This window comes from Tachypleus tridentatus, chromosome 7 (assembly GCF_004210375.1).
Source record: "Tachypleus tridentatus isolate NWPU-2018 chromosome 7, ASM421037v1, whole genome shotgun sequence".
Classification (NCBI taxonomy): Eukaryota; Metazoa; Arthropoda; class Merostomata; order Xiphosura; family Limulidae; genus Tachypleus; species Tachypleus tridentatus.
This window is the reverse complement of record NC_134831.1, coordinates 42,966,929-42,984,000: the sequence shown is the minus strand read 5'-3', so window position 1 is coordinate 42,984,000 and position 17,072 is coordinate 42,966,929. Positions and strand designations below refer to the sequence as shown.

The 17,072-nt window shown below is 31.5% G+C and overlaps 1 protein-coding gene across 1 annotated transcript; it reads right to left on the bottom strand.

The window, feature by feature from the left end:
• Positions 1-355: 355 nt before the first annotated feature.
• Positions 356-6,531, bottom strand: LOC143257979 (apicoplast pyruvate carrier 1-like). Its single transcript, XM_076517027.1, has 8 exons — positions 6,247-6,531; positions 4,889-5,016; positions 3,838-3,964; positions 2,683-2,982; positions 2,340-2,462; positions 1,566-1,775; positions 1,220-1,319; positions 356-924 (listed from the first exon to the last, which is right to left on the bottom strand). The coding sequence occupies exons 1-8, from the start codon at positions 6,394-6,396 to the stop codon at positions 815-817; spliced, it is 1,248 nt and encodes a 415-aa protein (XP_076373142.1). The 5' UTR covers positions 6,397-6,531; the 3' UTR covers positions 356-814.
• Between the last annotated feature and the right edge of the window lie 10,541 nt (positions 6,532-17,072).

The following is a 17,072-nucleotide window of genomic DNA, read 5'->3' as shown; positions in this document are numbered from 1 at the left end:
AATGTTAACTAAACATTCCTCAAAATACATCGTATTTAGCTGGTATGTTAGATATAATAATTTTTTTTTAACACCATGTTCAATATTTGTCTGAAGAATAGAAAATCTTTACATAAATATTTTTAAACAGAATTCTCGGATTATATTTTCTTTTCGATGATATCGTAGAACAGAAGTCGTTTCCTTTGAGATAATAATCACAAAGAAACAAGTTTAATCATCAGCAACTTTATAATGCATGATATTGCATTAACTTAGAGTTTATCAAATTTTGATAAACCAGGATTTTCTGCAATTTCCGATAAAAGACATGTTATAAATACAGTGAAATAAACACTTTTGAAACATTAGCTTTCAAAACATTCATGGCAATGTTTGTATATGATATATAAGAATAATACATGAAGATGGTTAGTAAAGAGAAACAGCTGGTATCCAGAGAAAATTATTTTATTTTTCAATGTTTAATCCTATGGTCTCATGAAACACAAACCCTGATTAAACAAACTAATACATCTATACTCCAGTTTACATTATTCTACTATGTTACTGAAGACGTCAGACTATATGTCAATTATTCAATGAGCCATTAAGATATAGCATTTTACTTCATGAATTTGTTTTCATAAGACAGCTAATGAACATCTCTGTGTTACTATTCTTTGAGATGGGTTAAAGAAATCTTTATCAGAGTAGCGACAGATGAACAAACATAATGATACTTCATAATATATTCATTAAAAAAAAGTGAAAGCTGTGTTGATGTTGTAGTTTTAAAAAATCTGGAGATTAACAAGTATAAAGAAAGTCACTTTTAATGTTCAAAAGTTACGTAACTGATTCCCTCGATGTTCTTGTCAAAAGTTCTCGGAATTACTGGTTGTGTTTGTTGTGTTTCAGGGAAAAGTATAGTTACAAGTATCCCTATGAAAGGAAAAAACAAACAAACAGTCATATAGACACAAAATTTTGAATTATTTATCATTACGCAATCACGTAAAATATGATCATTAATTTATAAAGTATTTCACTGAGTGTCTCAGATTGCAAATGCTTGAAGCATCATAAAATCATGGTAGTTAATTTGCGTTTTGAATTAGACATTTATTTACTTTTATTTTTCCAAGGAAACAAATGATAAAAACAACAAACGCTCATCTTTAAAACTTACTAAAGTAGAACACTTCTTGTTCATAAACTAAAACGAAATCATTCTGACCTGTGAAAGAAACAGTCGCTGTCACACAAAATGTAGCAAACCATCCCAACGAAGAAATAATACGATGGATAAATAAGGCCCAGAGAAAGAAGGAAGCCGTCTGAAATAAAAAGCCATGAATTATTAGTTAAAACTCGTTCTGTTTACTTAATGTATTGTAGAAATATATCAACTTTATTTCTGATAATTTCAAATCTAGAAGATAACGTGGTTTTAAGGTAATTACATTTTCACAAAGAGGGTTGGTCTTTAAATAAACTATATATAGTTGAATAATTTCGTTATAGAAACATTTATTTAGTTTTGTTTTAGCAATAAAAAAATTGAAACAATGTTGTGTACTTACTGATGTAAAATATACCATTCCCAAAATTTCAGCAGTGTATTTCGATCCGAAAACTTCAGCAACAGCAGCCGGAATACAGACAAAAGCCAAGGAAAATGTAAAAGATAGCCCACATATACAGATCATGTACATAACTTTCCCTTCAAGAGATGTCGCCACCATAGTGAACAGTAATACTGTCTTTATTCCCAGCAAGAAAAGAGTCGTTAACTAAAGATATAATATATTACAACTTAAGTGATTAAAATTTATAAAAAACTAATTGAAAATACAAGAAACATAAAACAACAGCTTTATAAACGATAATAAATATTATGTTTAATCCAGAGATATATTCTTATTATAAGTACACATTATTCGGTCCAGAGTTTTGATTAAGTGTATGTTTCTCATCCTTTTATTTTGGTGAGAAAACCAGTACTTATCAAATCGACTGATGAGATGAGTCATTTGAAACTGATCATATAAGTTTTTCTTTGCGTTACACTAAAATGTTTTCAACACTTTTTCAAAATAGTGTTTTTTCTTCAACATTATTTTCACTATTTCAGTATTATCTGAGTATTATCACACTGAAATATTTTCGCTTTATGTTCAAAGCAAAGAATGGACCTTGCTGTTATACGGCAAAGCTCAGACAAAAGTTTTATTATTCTAAACTCTCTATCTTACTGTTTAACCATGAAGATTTTATACATTTAACACAACAAATATTATCTTTATAATTTTTTAATAACAACATAAGTTCAATCACTTCCTTTTACACGTTTTTACCTTGTAAGATATTTTGTCTTGAATTAAGCCCACAGTCACCCGGCTGAGAGCATGAACAGCTCCAGCTACAGAACCAACGATAGATAGAAACGTATCGTCTCCTATAAATGTCTGTCCATATGTCTGAAAAACAGTAAGAAAGTAATTTTGAGATGAAAAAGCAAAATTTCTTTCATCACTCAGGCTAGATTGTTTTAACACAGATCTGGAGTTGTTACTTAGTTTCTAAACATAAATTCTCCTTATTTTATACAAGGTTAGAAAACTGCACTCAGTAGTTGCATGCAGAGTTTTTAAAGGTTAATCTTAGTCACAGTATTTGAAAGTTGCAGATGCTACTTACCTTATAAAAAACACTCACAAATGTAAATGGGTAATATGAGCACATACAAACTATTGATAAAAGATAAAATTCTTTCATTTTCAGAGCTTCTGCAGGTGTCACACGAAGTTCAGGTACTTTATTTCTGTACGGTTGTTCGTCATCAGCGATCGAATTGGCTGGAGTTTCATCCAATGATGTAGATAGTTTTTCAATATTTATTGTTGTTCTAGAGTCCAGAGTGTTTGTACTTGATTCTTTAATGCACGAATGCCTTGACGTTTTGCGCATACATGTTAGTTCAGTGGATACTGTTTCTTCCTGGATTAGATATATTCAATACAGTTGTTCTGTATTAATAGAAACTGACAATACAATATAATGGAAAATAGTGGTACCAACTTTTCTTTCTTTAATTAACTGATTAAATCATCAGTTTACTAAAGTCTATTTTCTTTGAAAAACACTTCATTTCGTTAATATTAAACCCTTGCTGATCCTCTTACATGAAAATTTAATCCACCAACGTTACAATATATTAGTTTAAACAGCTTCGGTTCACATATGCCAAAACTTCTTCAGAAATACGCAGTAACACTAATTATTTTTTCTAAGAATAGAATCTTAAATACTGAAGAAGGAAGAAGAAAACAGGTACCACTTAATTAATGAAACATATCTGGAACACGAAGAGTGATGGCACATATAAATAATCCATAAAACTTACGCTCATTTTCAAAAGTATTGCTGGGAATAATGAAGCGTTTAAAAACGTGATGGAAATAAGTAAAATTGTTTTACTGCCGCGTTTGGGTTTAATGAGGCCTTACTTATCTTACAAACAACTCGTTTTTATTTATAAACATCATCTAGATTTCTATTCATTATGTAACTAACAGGAAACCGAGCAGAAGGTAAACAGAGGATTTTAGAGCATTAAGAGGATATATCTCCAGCGATTTAATATATGTGGATGAAACTGAATAATTTTTATAATTTGGTTGGAATTTAACATACGTCCACAGAAATTTTACTTTTCAGAATTAAAAGATTCCCAGCTCACTTCACAAAAACTGTCACTAGTAAATAAGTCGGATTTCTTCATATCCTATAATGAAGATTTGCTTTGAAATCTAAAGTTCCTTTAATAAACTGTTTAATTCAGACGCCTCTAACCTGTTTTAATTCTTGTGGTAATTCTTCATACATGAGTAACCCAATCAGTAGAATGCCACCAGTGATGCTTGCCATTATCAGAAACAAAGCAGGAACACTTTCTATAATTTCATCGTTGTAAAAATATCTGAAAGAATGCTGAACGATTACTTGTTAATAAAAAACTAAAGTGACGTAAGAATTAACTTAATACTACACTGATGAAATTGAACAGTACCACTCCACTTAACGCAGACTTATTTGTAAGGTTAGAAAGTAGGTTTCGACAATACAGATAGTCCAAGGTGTAGCTTTATGTGTAACTATAAAAATGAAATCAACACACAAAACTAATAAGAAAACTCATGTATAAATTATAGCTACAATTCCTGATGTAATACAATATTTGTGTCTTTCGAATACCTTGCTCCAGCCTGGTATTTAAAATGTCATTCACCTTCTTTCAATAATTAACATTTCATATTTCTAAATTTAATGAAGGAACGATCTATGGCATATAACCCTTTGAAGACATTGTAAATATTTTAAGATAAAAGTAATTAATAATGATTTCAAACAACAATATGCAGAATCTGGTCGATTATATCAGACTAGTTGCCTTACCCGTACCCTAGACGGTAGTTATTTAAGTTGATTAATGAAAGGTTGTCTTAGAACAAGAAAAGTTGTTACATTTATATATAATTTAAAAGACAAACACGTGCGAATGAAGAAAAATAAAGTTCTACGTGATAATTGTGACTTCGATTGCAAATCTAGATGAACACGCAGTAAAGATTTCACGAAGTTGGGGTTTGCACCTCGTGCATTAATTATTTTTTCAGTGTCATATAAGTGAGAGTTCCATTATAGCATGATTTTACAAAGTTTATAATTTTCTACCGAAATGTTCTAAATATTTGGGACTTCTACAGTGAAAAAATAACAGTTAAAATACAAAGTAGTAAGAATTTTGATTATTTTGAGGGAAAAGTAAACTAAGGTGCTACAAAACTGAAACTAGCAGTCTCTGTTTTATCTGTACAAAAGATTACAAAAATTTGTTACTTACCCATCAGAAGCAGGTTGGAGATTATTAGGGTTCACAAGGAATGTCTGAACACTATTCATAAAGAGAGGAGTTACCGCAAACCCTGAAGCAACTAGCCCTGTCACAAAGCCTTTCTTGTTGGGAAATAACTGTGAAAAAAAAAGTTAATTTATTTTGTGTCGTGTCTTTTGAAATAATCAAGTTAAATGTTATATCACTTTTAAGTTAAGAAAGGTATTGTGTGAACTGTATATATTATCTCTTTACTTGTGGCAACGATATGTATTTGCATCACTATACACATCCATTTCATTATAGATTTACGGGACTATTCAGAAATGTATAAGAAAACAAAGCGAAACCACGTCTAATCATCAGTGATAGTTCCACGTAGACGAGCATGCCACTATCGCCACTCCGTTAATCTAACTTCAAAAATAGTTTTTTTGAAAATCAAATTTCATAAACGAAAAGGCAGAAAACAAATACTGAAGGCAGTCAAACGTCAGTAAATTCCATTGTGAATGAACCAAAATAAAATCATTCATGAAATATATTCGTGACGTATATACATAATAATAGTTGTTAGCAATCAACTAGTTGTTGTTGTTATTTTAAATTAAGCACCAATCTACGCAATTGGCTATTTGTGTTCAGCCACCAAAGGGTATCGAAACCTGTTTTTTAGCTTGTAAGTCCGCAGACATAGTGTTCTGCCAGTGAGAGGTAAACATTAATTAGATTTACAACTAATATGTAGAAAAACCAACTTGGTAACATCACGAGCCAAAATGTCTCTTAAAACATGTTGAATTATAACCTTATATAGTTGTTAGTCTATGTACTTGAAGTACAAAATGAAATATAGACATAAAAGTGGAAAAATATTTCTTCATTTATTAATTTATAAGATTACACTTATACAGTTATAAACTTTCAAGCTATCCCCATCATGGCCTTCTTTCAACAGCATTATTAAAACCTCAATGAACAGACAATACTATAACTATTGTATCTAGATAAATGCATTTTGGCTTTTATGACATCTCCTATTTTCAGAAATGAATCGTAACGTGAAGTGACACATACAGAGTTTAGATTCCCAGCGGAATAATTATCGATACCCTTCTCATAAGAAATTATACAAGTATGATGAATTCAAGAATTAATACAATTCGAAGTCTTAACTTATCGTGTAACTATTTTAGGTTAACTTTGGACGTTGACATGGATATATAAATGTATATACATATATGTATGTTGCTTTATATCAATAGAAATAAAATAGTTAAATGATATTTTTTAAACAAATGGAATGTGAAATTATCTGTTTTTTTAAACATTTTTAACTGAAATATTTTCGAAACAACTGTGCTCACCTCGACAGCAGTAACCAATGGGTGGCCAAAACAACAGACAAATCCCAATGTATCAATTACTCCATAAGTAATTATGGTTGTTACGAGGCTGTGTTGTATACTCCAGTACGTTCCTAATATCCCAAAACTTACGTAAAAAAATGTTTTCATTTAACTTGAATAATTACGACAGTACGAGAACTACGAGAGTTACACACACATGACTTTCACATTAATAAAAAGTATGTATTATATATAGAGCTGTCTTTCAGATCTTAAAACAGTATTACCATCTCTCCTATTCCAGTTTCTTACATTATAATATTGTTTTTCCAATGCAGTATCATTATTTTGGATAATTTCTGTTCCTTTATATATATAGTATATTTTTGTTGTACACTTATAGCGCAATCATTTCTTATCTTCCTACATAATACCAACATATTTCATAATCATATATCGCAACGTCATCTTTCTTTTTGTGCTCAAACTCCGAACTGTTGTCAATACATTTAATAATGGAAATATCTCTTAAGACATTTAGTAGCATTACATGAAACAAACAAAAAAGCGTTTCTGCAGGATTTATTGATCTACTTTAGTAGACTGTTACGTGCTATTTCTGGTGCTCTTCTTGTGGTAAAATTGTTATCATTACAAATTAACAGGTATTTTATTTGTGCTTGCTCTTCAGAGAGTTACAAAGTCCTCACATTACGTCTTCCTATTTTGTTATATTCCATACTTTCAATAAATTTCCTGTCTTCCATCGTGTTTTCATCTTCAGAATTGAACAAACATTATATTATCAGCAATTCACTACAGAAACATGTTTTGTTTCTCGGTCGGTTTATTGGTATTATTTGAGAGAAAATGCTAATTTCAATTCATTTAATGATAACAAGTTAATATGTTTCTTAAATAAACGTTTACTATACCCACGCTCATTTTCATGCCTATTTTCAAATACTTTAATTTCTCAGCAAGGGCTCTGAAACGAATGCAGGAAAAACTTATGAACGTACTACTTGATTGAGTAATGAGTGACAAAAAAAACAACAACAATAATTCTCTCTTTTATCAGTAAATAACTTTTGTAACTATGCTTTAAATAAACTCAATATTCACTGAATTTCTTAAATTTTGAGAAAATAAGAAATCGGAGAAAAACTTTTTTGCAATTGGGATATAAAATGTATAAATAATCCAAATTTCAGTTAATAAATATTGCCTTACAAGGATTGCTACTACCAATGCAACACAATATCAGTGCTATTGATTATTTTAATGAAATAAGAAAGCGTGTTAATTTAATAATACGTGAAAATTGAAATTCAATGTGCACTAAATAAAACGTGAGTTAATATTTCAATACGACTAAACTACATAGTTGAACTAAATGATGAAAGGAACTTCAAACGAACAGTAAACAAAACCACAGCAAAATTTTCTATCGCACAATGAACATAAACTAAAAATAGAAGAGCGTAGAACTTAAATTCATTTACCAGAACACTAAAATAGATTAAAAGTGACGATTAATTTTCACTTCATAAAACCCAAACAGTTTTTAGTATACCCTCTATTTCAGTAAAAAGGTGTCGTTTTCTTTGAATGAAATTTCTAATGACGTCTCTATATTATTACAAAACTTACCGAGTTTTGTTAATTACAACTGTATATGTCATTATATATTATAACTATTGACAAACATGAATTAAACAGACCTGTTGCCATTGTTTCTATCAGTCATTATTATTATTACATATAAATACAATCATACATCTTACCAAAAAACACAAGAACCAATAATCATGCTCCAGCGACGTCCAATGAGAGAACCTAGTTTGCCTCCAAAGTAAAACAATGAACATGTAGAGATAAATGCATAGAAAATCCAGCTTGTTTCTTCATATGTTGTGTCCTTCTTGACTCTTTGTTTCAGGTAAGAAGTTATGTAAGGAGTAATGTTTCCAAATGTTAGTACTGTACCGAGTGCCAGATAAATCAGGAAACATCCAGCAACTGACACCAACGGTCGAACCTCCATTCTGCTATTTATTTATACGAATAAAAGAAGTACTTTATAGTTTTAACGAAATTAAGGAAAATATTATCCATAGTTATGCAATTCTATGATATACAGCACTTACCTAATCACATCATACAACTGCAACTGTAAAAAGTGTACTGAATATTTGGTCTTAATTGTCTTGCCATTACTTAAAGCAATTCTTCAGTATTATAGACCCTCCAGTGGCACAGTGATATGACTGAAGACTCATATTTATGGAAACCGGGTTTCAATATCCGCGGTGGTCAGAGCACAGATAGCCCATTGTGTAGCTTTTGCTAAGTTCCAAATAAGAATGTATACCACAAATTTTATTCCTGATAGTATGTGTTATTTCTTAATTGCTTATGTTCTAAAAATACAGAAAATGACCATTATTCTCTTCAAACTTCTGTGCTGGTTATTCAAAAAACGAGCAAACTTGCTCATTATCATTTACATAAGGTCTGAATAATACAACATATGAATTAAGATTTACATGTATTTAAACTAAAGTTATACAAAAACGAACAAAAATGTTTAGAAGTGTGTAGTGTTTCGGGATTTGCGACTGTAATGTAAATCACTTTTACGTATTAGCCTCCAAATATAGTTCCATCATGTTTTCGTTATACGCTCACAGGTGACAAAAGCAAAGTTTGATGAGAAAAATAGGTATTTACCATTTACTTAGGCATAAGCAATTGGGAAATAACACTTTTTACCCAGGAACAACAAAAAGTAAAAATTTTGTTACATAATGTAATCAGTCAATCAGTGTCATAGAATTACACACATAAAAGGATTAATAAAAATGACGTCAAAAACGTACTCTGTTAACGCCAAAACCAAATAATATGAAAGGGAATAAATTCTTTAAAGCTTACTAAAAGTTATTATATTTCCAACATCACTCAGTTTCAATGATATAAAAAACTTCTTCCTTATCGAGTTTAGGTCTTGGTACATTGTAAACAAGGCTAAGTATTCTATAATAATTTTTTTATTCTTTTGTTGTATAATAACTGTACTAATAGTATCTCATGATTGTTAAAGGCTGAAGAATTACAGGGCATCATTTCGAATGTTATAACTTTCAATGTGCCCCATGGAAGCGGAAAATTTTATATAGCGGCGTATTTAGGACCTCATCTGATCCAGAAACAATATGAAACGCTAATTCACACATCATTAGATGATCTATGAATACTTTTGTTTAGATAAATTGTGTGAAGTTTACCTCATTTGCTTCACATAATTTTCTTAGAACTAAAGTTGAGATCAACGATTGCGTGATCCTAACATAATATCGAATAATAAGGAACGTGCAACACATGATACATCTGGCTTATTTTAGTACGTGTAACTATTTAGTCAATCAAAGGTTTAGAATAAATAGAAAACCAGCATATATAAAACTGAAATTAGGAAAGTGGTATCTTACAAAAGTAAATCAGAAATATATTAAGTGATTGTAAACAGTAGATATTTTTTAACTTCGTGTAATTAGTAAAGTAACTACGAAACGAGATTAAAGAGTAAAATTTGTAATGTTTATACTGTAACTGTTCTGAATTACTTTCCACAACAGGTATATATATAACAAAAAAAGCTACTTACAGAGTCCAATATTGTTTCTTCCTTTTTTTAAAAAATATTTAGGACAAAAAGTAATAATTATTTTAACCGTCACAGAAAATATGATACATGAAACCTAAGAAACGCTATGATTTCACACAGAGGAAAATAACTTTTAATCAAAACTATTTTTATACTTGTATGACAACTGTTCTATTTGTGTGCATGCGCATTCATGTTTTAGAACAGATGGCTTGAAGCATTAGTGTAAGTGTAATCTTGTTTATTGTTTTAAAGTTATGGACACAACCAAGACAGGAATGATGTAGGCATTTTTGTATGAATTGGTCTTGTTGGAAAAGTACTTTTCTATCATATACAAAACAATAATTCACATTCCGTGATGACAAGAAAACTGACGTCAAGAGAAAAAGATATATGTAAAACTCCTGGTATGGGTTGAGAAAATTTTATGTAGAGAAGCAAATAACGTTTCGATCTTCTTCGGTCATCGACAGGATCATAAATAAAGTAAGAGGTAACTGATCGATAGCTGACCACATGTTTAAGGGGGTGTAATTTAGTGTAGGAATGTAGAGGACTTGCTTAGATGTTGGATTATATTTATTATATAGGTATAAAGGAGTTCCTTTGCTTAGGTTTATTTAGGGCTTGAGTTGTTGTAAAATTAAGGCTTTGTTTATGTTTGTTTCTTTATTTTGTAATTCGGTGTTTTTTATGGTTATATTGTATTTATTTAATTTGCAGTGTTCGAAAACGCTTGAAGGTGACTTGTGTTCTTTGAATCTGGTTTCGATTTTTCTACTTGTTTCTTCAATATAGAAGTCGTGGCAGTTATCATATTGTATTTTATAAATAATGTTGGTGTGGTGTTTGTCTCTGTAGGTTTTACAAATTATAGACCTTATTTTGTGCCTGGTTTTTGAATAAATTTGGTATCAACTGGAATGTCATATTTTGTTACTAGTTTCTGCCAAATGTTGGTTATTTTCCTGCTGATGTCGGGAATATATGGTATGCAACAGTATATGGTTTTGTGATTTTTTTTATTCTTGGGATATATTTACTTTTGTTAGTTAATTTTGCTTCTTGTCTAGGTGTGTGCGTGTAATGTTTTCTACGGTTTGTGAAGGAAACTTATTGATGTTCATAAAGTATTGTTTTATATTGTCTAATTCGTCGTTAATTTTATCTGGTAAACATAGTTTTATGGCTGTGTTTATTTGGTTTCTTAGTATGTTGAGTGTTTGTTTTGTTTCATGTGCTGAGTCCTAAGAAATGTATAATCTAGTATGGGTGATTTTTTCGGTGGATTCCTTTTTTAAACTGTGTATCGGTTCTTGTAATTTTGAGGGTAAGAAATGAAATTTGATTACTTTCTTCCTGTTCACATATGAAGTTAATGCTGGAATGAAATGAGTTAATGTGACTGTAAAAATTAAATGTGTGTTCTGTATATGTGAATCCCGCAATCGTGTCGCCTACATATCTGTACCAGTTCAGTGGTAGATGTAATGCTATCGTTGTTCGCTGCTCTATATAGAATTTTCTCAATCCATACCAGCCGTTTTACCATTTTGGCCAGCAGTGTATAAATAATTCAAATAATCTATATGTTGGTCCGTAATGGCAAGGTCATGGTTGAGACGTTCGACTACTAATCTGAGGGTCACGGTTTGGAAACCTCGTCACACCAAACATACTCGGATTCTCAGCCATGGTAGTATTATAACGGTCAATCCCACTATTCGTTAGAAAACAGTAGCCTAACAGTTGGCGGTGGGTGGTTTGTTTTCCCTCTGGTTTTACACTGTTAATATTAGGGACGGCTAGTACAGAGAGTCCTTGCGTAGCTTTGCAAGAAATTCAAAACAAACCAATCTATATATTAAAGTACGCCAATACTAGTGGTGAGTTTCAGTGAACATATCGATAAATTTTAGGACTTGCTTACAATGGTGGTCAAAACTCAAAAAACCCAAGTACATTATCGAGCTAAAAAAACAACGCATATTGAATATAAAGTTTCTTTCAAACTAGCTTTAAATCTACAAGTTGTATTCGTATATATAATTATTTTCTTTTCGAGGTATATACAAAATAAGAACGTATGTGACATCATTTGCCTTACTGAAAGATGTGTTTCGACATTTAATAATACGGCTACATGACCTTATCTCTATATCAACACAATTTAATCGATAATTTAACCTAATTTCTTAACCCTTTGTGTTTACTATTTCGTTTTATACGTAAAATATTAAATCTACGATTTTAATATAACATTTTTTTAGTTTCTTTTTGCAAAGGCAAAAGGTGTTCCTCTAAACAGATTGTCTTTCTTCAATTTGTAACAAAGCCACATTGGGTTCTCTCCTGTGATCACTGTAGCGAATTGAACCCCTAATTTTAACATTGTAAGTACGCTTTCTTGTTGTTTTTTTAATTACCGACGGCGGGTTACTACCAACCCATAACTCATCAGGCAGTTTGTTTCTTTTGAATTTCGTGCTAAAGCTGCACGAAGGATGTCTGCACTAGCTTTCCGTAATTAAGCAATGCAACACTAAAAAGAAGGCAACTAGTCATCATCACCCACAACCAACTCTTAGACTAATGTTTTATTAACGAAGAGTGGGATTGACCATGATTTTATTACGCCTGCATGGCTGAAAGAGCGAACATGTTTGTTGTTACGAGGATTCGACATTGTAAGTGCGTAAACTTGTTACTTTCCCTCTGGTAGAACATCTGCAAACATTTAGTTTCAAAATCAAGCTTGTTTAACAGTAGAGATAAAACACTTTTTGTTAAATTTCACGCTAATACCTAAAGATAATCGTAAAACGTGAAACAAAATTATGAACTTGTTATCAAAAGGCCTGAGAAGACGAAAAATTTCTTTCATATAAAGGTTTATATTTGATTTTATTGTATCTGTTTGAAGCTGAACCCACCGATTATAATATTTAACTACTGTCCCGAAGGAAATGACAACGTGTAAGTTGCATTTCCCTCACTCCACTCACAAAATTAAAGATTGACTGTTACTCTTATTAGACTCTAATAGCTTAAAGTATAAAATTTGTATTATGTAATCGCATGGATTCGAACGTGGTTCACTAATATCGATAACCGGCGTACTATCAGAAGACCACCTGCGCCTTGTATTTAGTTGCAGTTACAAACAACAAATCTTTTCTCTCTGCTATCATGCTGTTCTGGATGCCGGGACCTGTCATGCCATTACCCCACCGATCTCCCCTGTTATCATCGAAGGCGTATTGCCAAACCTCACGCCGCTTCAAGTAGCCACGTTCATCTACCAAGCCAATCCGAGCGAAATTGTGGACGCGTCCAGGATTCGAATCCTCCTCCGGTGCCTCGCGCAGGAAAAAAAAAATCAAAATGGAATGAACCACACACATGTGAAAAAATGAAATTCGTTGCAGGTATTTCGATTTAACTCTTTGCATCTCAAAAAGAGAAGCAAAGCAATCAAGGGCGCTCAGAAAAGACCTTCTCTTCGCCATACTCGTCATATAAAATTCAACTGGGCTAGTGATTGATTATTAATAGCTAAACCGACAAGATTTAAAGTTAACGAGTTTGTAATGCAATCTGGTGGTAAAGGTCTAATGGTTCACGAGAGGTTAAATATTAACTCTACATTAAAAAAAAAAAAACACATACACAAGAGGATTGGAATCTGTAGATCCAAAACCTCAGAATTTGCTGTCGGGAGAAACGGGAGCACCCCGAGAAACACACTTTCACGATCAGGGCGCCGAAAAGTCTACCCTGCTTGTGCCAGGAAGTTACTGGAAAGAAAATCATGGTTATAGAAAGCTTATAACAAAAAAACACTCAAAAAATATACAACTTTTAGTGTTAAGTATGCGATCGAACAAAAGATCGATCTAAGGCACTAGAAGGATAAATATATACAGTTCGTGGATACAAAACTGAATGATTAATTCCATCTGTCTTAATGAGTCGTTATATTTCGGTCTGGGATGACTGGTGTCTTCTTGCAAATCTTGTTTGTGAGTTCTTGCTGAATGTGATGTTGATATCTGTAACGGTTGATATGACTATAGTCTTAACGAGCGTGGATTGAGTCTGGCATGAAACTGTCTTCATTTGTTTGGGTCGCTGCTGAAAGGTAACGTCAACGTTTCTCAGAGTAGTCTTGTTTTTCTTCTTAACATAAATTAAGTATTGCTGCTTGCAGAAGATGGGATACATGAAGATGAAAAGGTCACTGGACGAGGTGTAGTCTAACTGACAGACTTGACATGTTGAAGAGTAGTTGGTCGACTTCGGGGACGTTCGACACTAAAATAAAAATAGTGCAAGTACATCTGTGGTTAAGTATATAATCAGCTACCTGTTTATGATCGGTCACGACTTCAACAAAGTGAGTTGGTAAACCTGTGGTCTTGAAGTGGATTCTGTGGAAGTTGTTGTTTTCAGAGAATGTTGAATTTCAGCTGGAGTTACAGAGAGATAACGTTCTTGATAAATACCGAGTATAAGCTAATCGAACTTTTGGTGGAGGAGCAATGAGCGTTGATATGTATTTTCCATGGTTTACAAAAATAATCATGATCCTGGAGTGTTGAAGGCTGCAGTAATAAGTCTCACCGGCAATTTATTATTGTTTTTTTTGGGTCAACTGAGGCGTTAGTTTTGAACTGGTCGATGAAGGCAACAAATTGACGAGTGGAGAAATCCAAAGTCCATTCCTCAAGAATTACCAAGGGTACTAGTGATATTGGCGTCAAAGGAAGTTTGTGGTGTGAAGGCAACATGACAGAGATGAATTCTCACGTCTGAACACTTCAGCAGCTAGTCGTAAAAATAAATAAATAAGCGCGCACACACACACACATGTACCGCCAAGAGAATTCTTCATATTCTGCATTAATGTAAATTACATGAATGGTCTTATTAAAATTCTTCTTCTCCTGCTTTAACCAGTAACTAAATAGGTAATTTAAGTTTACGGGTTTTAACCATACTAATTTATTATTGTGTATTTTTTAAGTATGTAAGCTGTCCAACTTTCTAAGAAATAAACATGCAGCACAGGTAGTCATCCATTTTACCACTTTTCACGTAATTATTCTTGTTTCAATATTTGGCAGCTCTGCTTACTCATATCGAAAGATATGTAAGATACAGATATCTATTAAAGTATATCTAAATTTACGTACACTGTCATATTCCTCTCACAAATGAGTTGCCTTGATATCAGTTTTTGTTTAAATATCCGTAATCATTTTAAATCGTATTTTGTGTGACTGTTGATTTAGAGTTACTTATAAAATGGTCAAGCGTAACAAAAAGAGAAACCGTTCGGAGGATAGTTGATTAAAGAATTGAAATATTTTCAATATCACAGAAGAATAATCATGAAAAATTGTTTTGTAATAACAATGAAATATCACCAGAACTCAACTTTAATCCTGCACTGTAACCACGAATATCAAAATCTGGTTTTCAGTGTCTTTAGCCCAGAGACTAAACTGTTGATTTATCTTTCATTTTGAATATAAGATTTCAGAAAGAAATAGCAGATATGACGAAAACATCACAGCGAAATATCTGAAAATAGTTGAATTGTTTATCTGATAAAATAAGAAATTAATACATATAGAGTACTTGATAACACAAAACACGGGAATACATTAGGATATTCCCTGAGTGCGTTTTATCTATCTCTTTCATTTTTTTTTCGTAATTGGTTCGATTTATTCAATGTTTCGTCTAAAGTATGTTATACTTTGTGTTTCCTTTCTACTAGATTTTTAATATTAACATACTCTTGTTTTTAATCTTTTACTTTGATGATACACATGAAAAAAGTAATTTCACCGACAGCTTAATACATCAGAAACCTGTAAACGTATTAACTATTACCAGCGTTGGACGAGAGGCTTCATCAGTCCCTGAGATGGCAGATGTTAGGTGATTAGCCTATAACATATTCTCCTTTGCTTTAAACTATGACTTTTTTATAATTTCCATAACCCGAAAAGTATCTAAATGTTAATAACATAGGAATAATCAGTGTCGGTATACGGAAGCTCTTTCAACTGATTTCATAGTTTTATTGAACCGAAATCAGTTTTCCAACACTTAAAATTTATTATTTGCACTTGCAATTTTAATTTTTCACATAATCTTTTCCTCAGCTGTTATTATCTCCACTGCTATACAAACATTTATGTCTGAGAGATAAAGGTTGCCCAACAGCATGTTAACAAGTATTGTGCGTGTCTGTACAGGTGGATCAAATTCAAACCTTTTCCATAAATCTCAAGTTAAAATTAATTTAATAAATTCTATAGAATTTTTGAATTCACTCTTTTTACCTCTGTTAAGATAAGTGTGTAAGAAATTGTTAATGAAGACACCAATAGACTTCAACGAGAGAACTTCTACATTTCGAAATTGAAAACAATATATCCTTATAAATTGAACCAATATTTTTATAACTCTACTGCTTTGAATTTAAGTAATAAATATTGTATTGTTAATTTTTGTTTACAGATGACTGTTTTAATAAAAGTAAGAAAAATAGAGGCAAAGAAAATAAGAAATTAAAAGGAGTTTATTTATCAGGAATTTGTAGAAATTTGGATAATACTTTTTATACAAGTACCAGTGTACTTTAATTAATTTGTAAAAATTTTATAAACTTAATCTTAACAAAATAAGAACATTAATGATAATTTTTTTGATTTTGGACATGATAAAGGAAAATACTTACTTGTAGATATTATAAAATATCTCTTACAAGTCAGTGGTTTATTAAGTTCGTAAAAAAGAGAAACTAAAATTAAACTTTCATATTTGGTAATTAATTTTAGACATAACGTATTGAAGAATTCTAAAATTATTAATCATTCTATAAAAAGTAATATCTTTTCTTGTAAAATTTAAAGCCTACCATCAGTTATAAATACGAAGTTCCAACGGGTCCACTGCTGTATAATGTAGAGTGATAGCCAGTGTAACTCCACCACAATGTTTTCCTTACTTAAGCAGTTACTTCAAAAACCTCGAATACCTTTTATATCCCCACATTATAGCTGGTACCTTGAGATCCTTTTAGTTAGTACAGTGTTTTTATTTTATTTTTGTTTCGGTTTGTTTTTATTTATTGAAATTTTGTAAAAGAAGACAT

Bases quoted from the DNA above. Each gene is read 5' to 3' on its own strand.
- LOC143257979 (XM_076517027.1), bottom strand. From the start codon at position 6,396: ATGAAAACATTTTTTTACGTAAGTTTTGGGATATTAGGAACGTACTGG. The intron at 3,965-4,888 runs GTAAGTAACAAA...GCATTCTTTCAG, and splicing joins CTCCAACCTGCTTCTGATGG to ATATTTTTACAACGATGAAA. The intron at 925-1,219 runs GTCAGAATGATT...TTCCTTTCATAG, and splicing joins AGCGACTGTTTCTTTCACAG to GGATACTTGTAACTATACTT.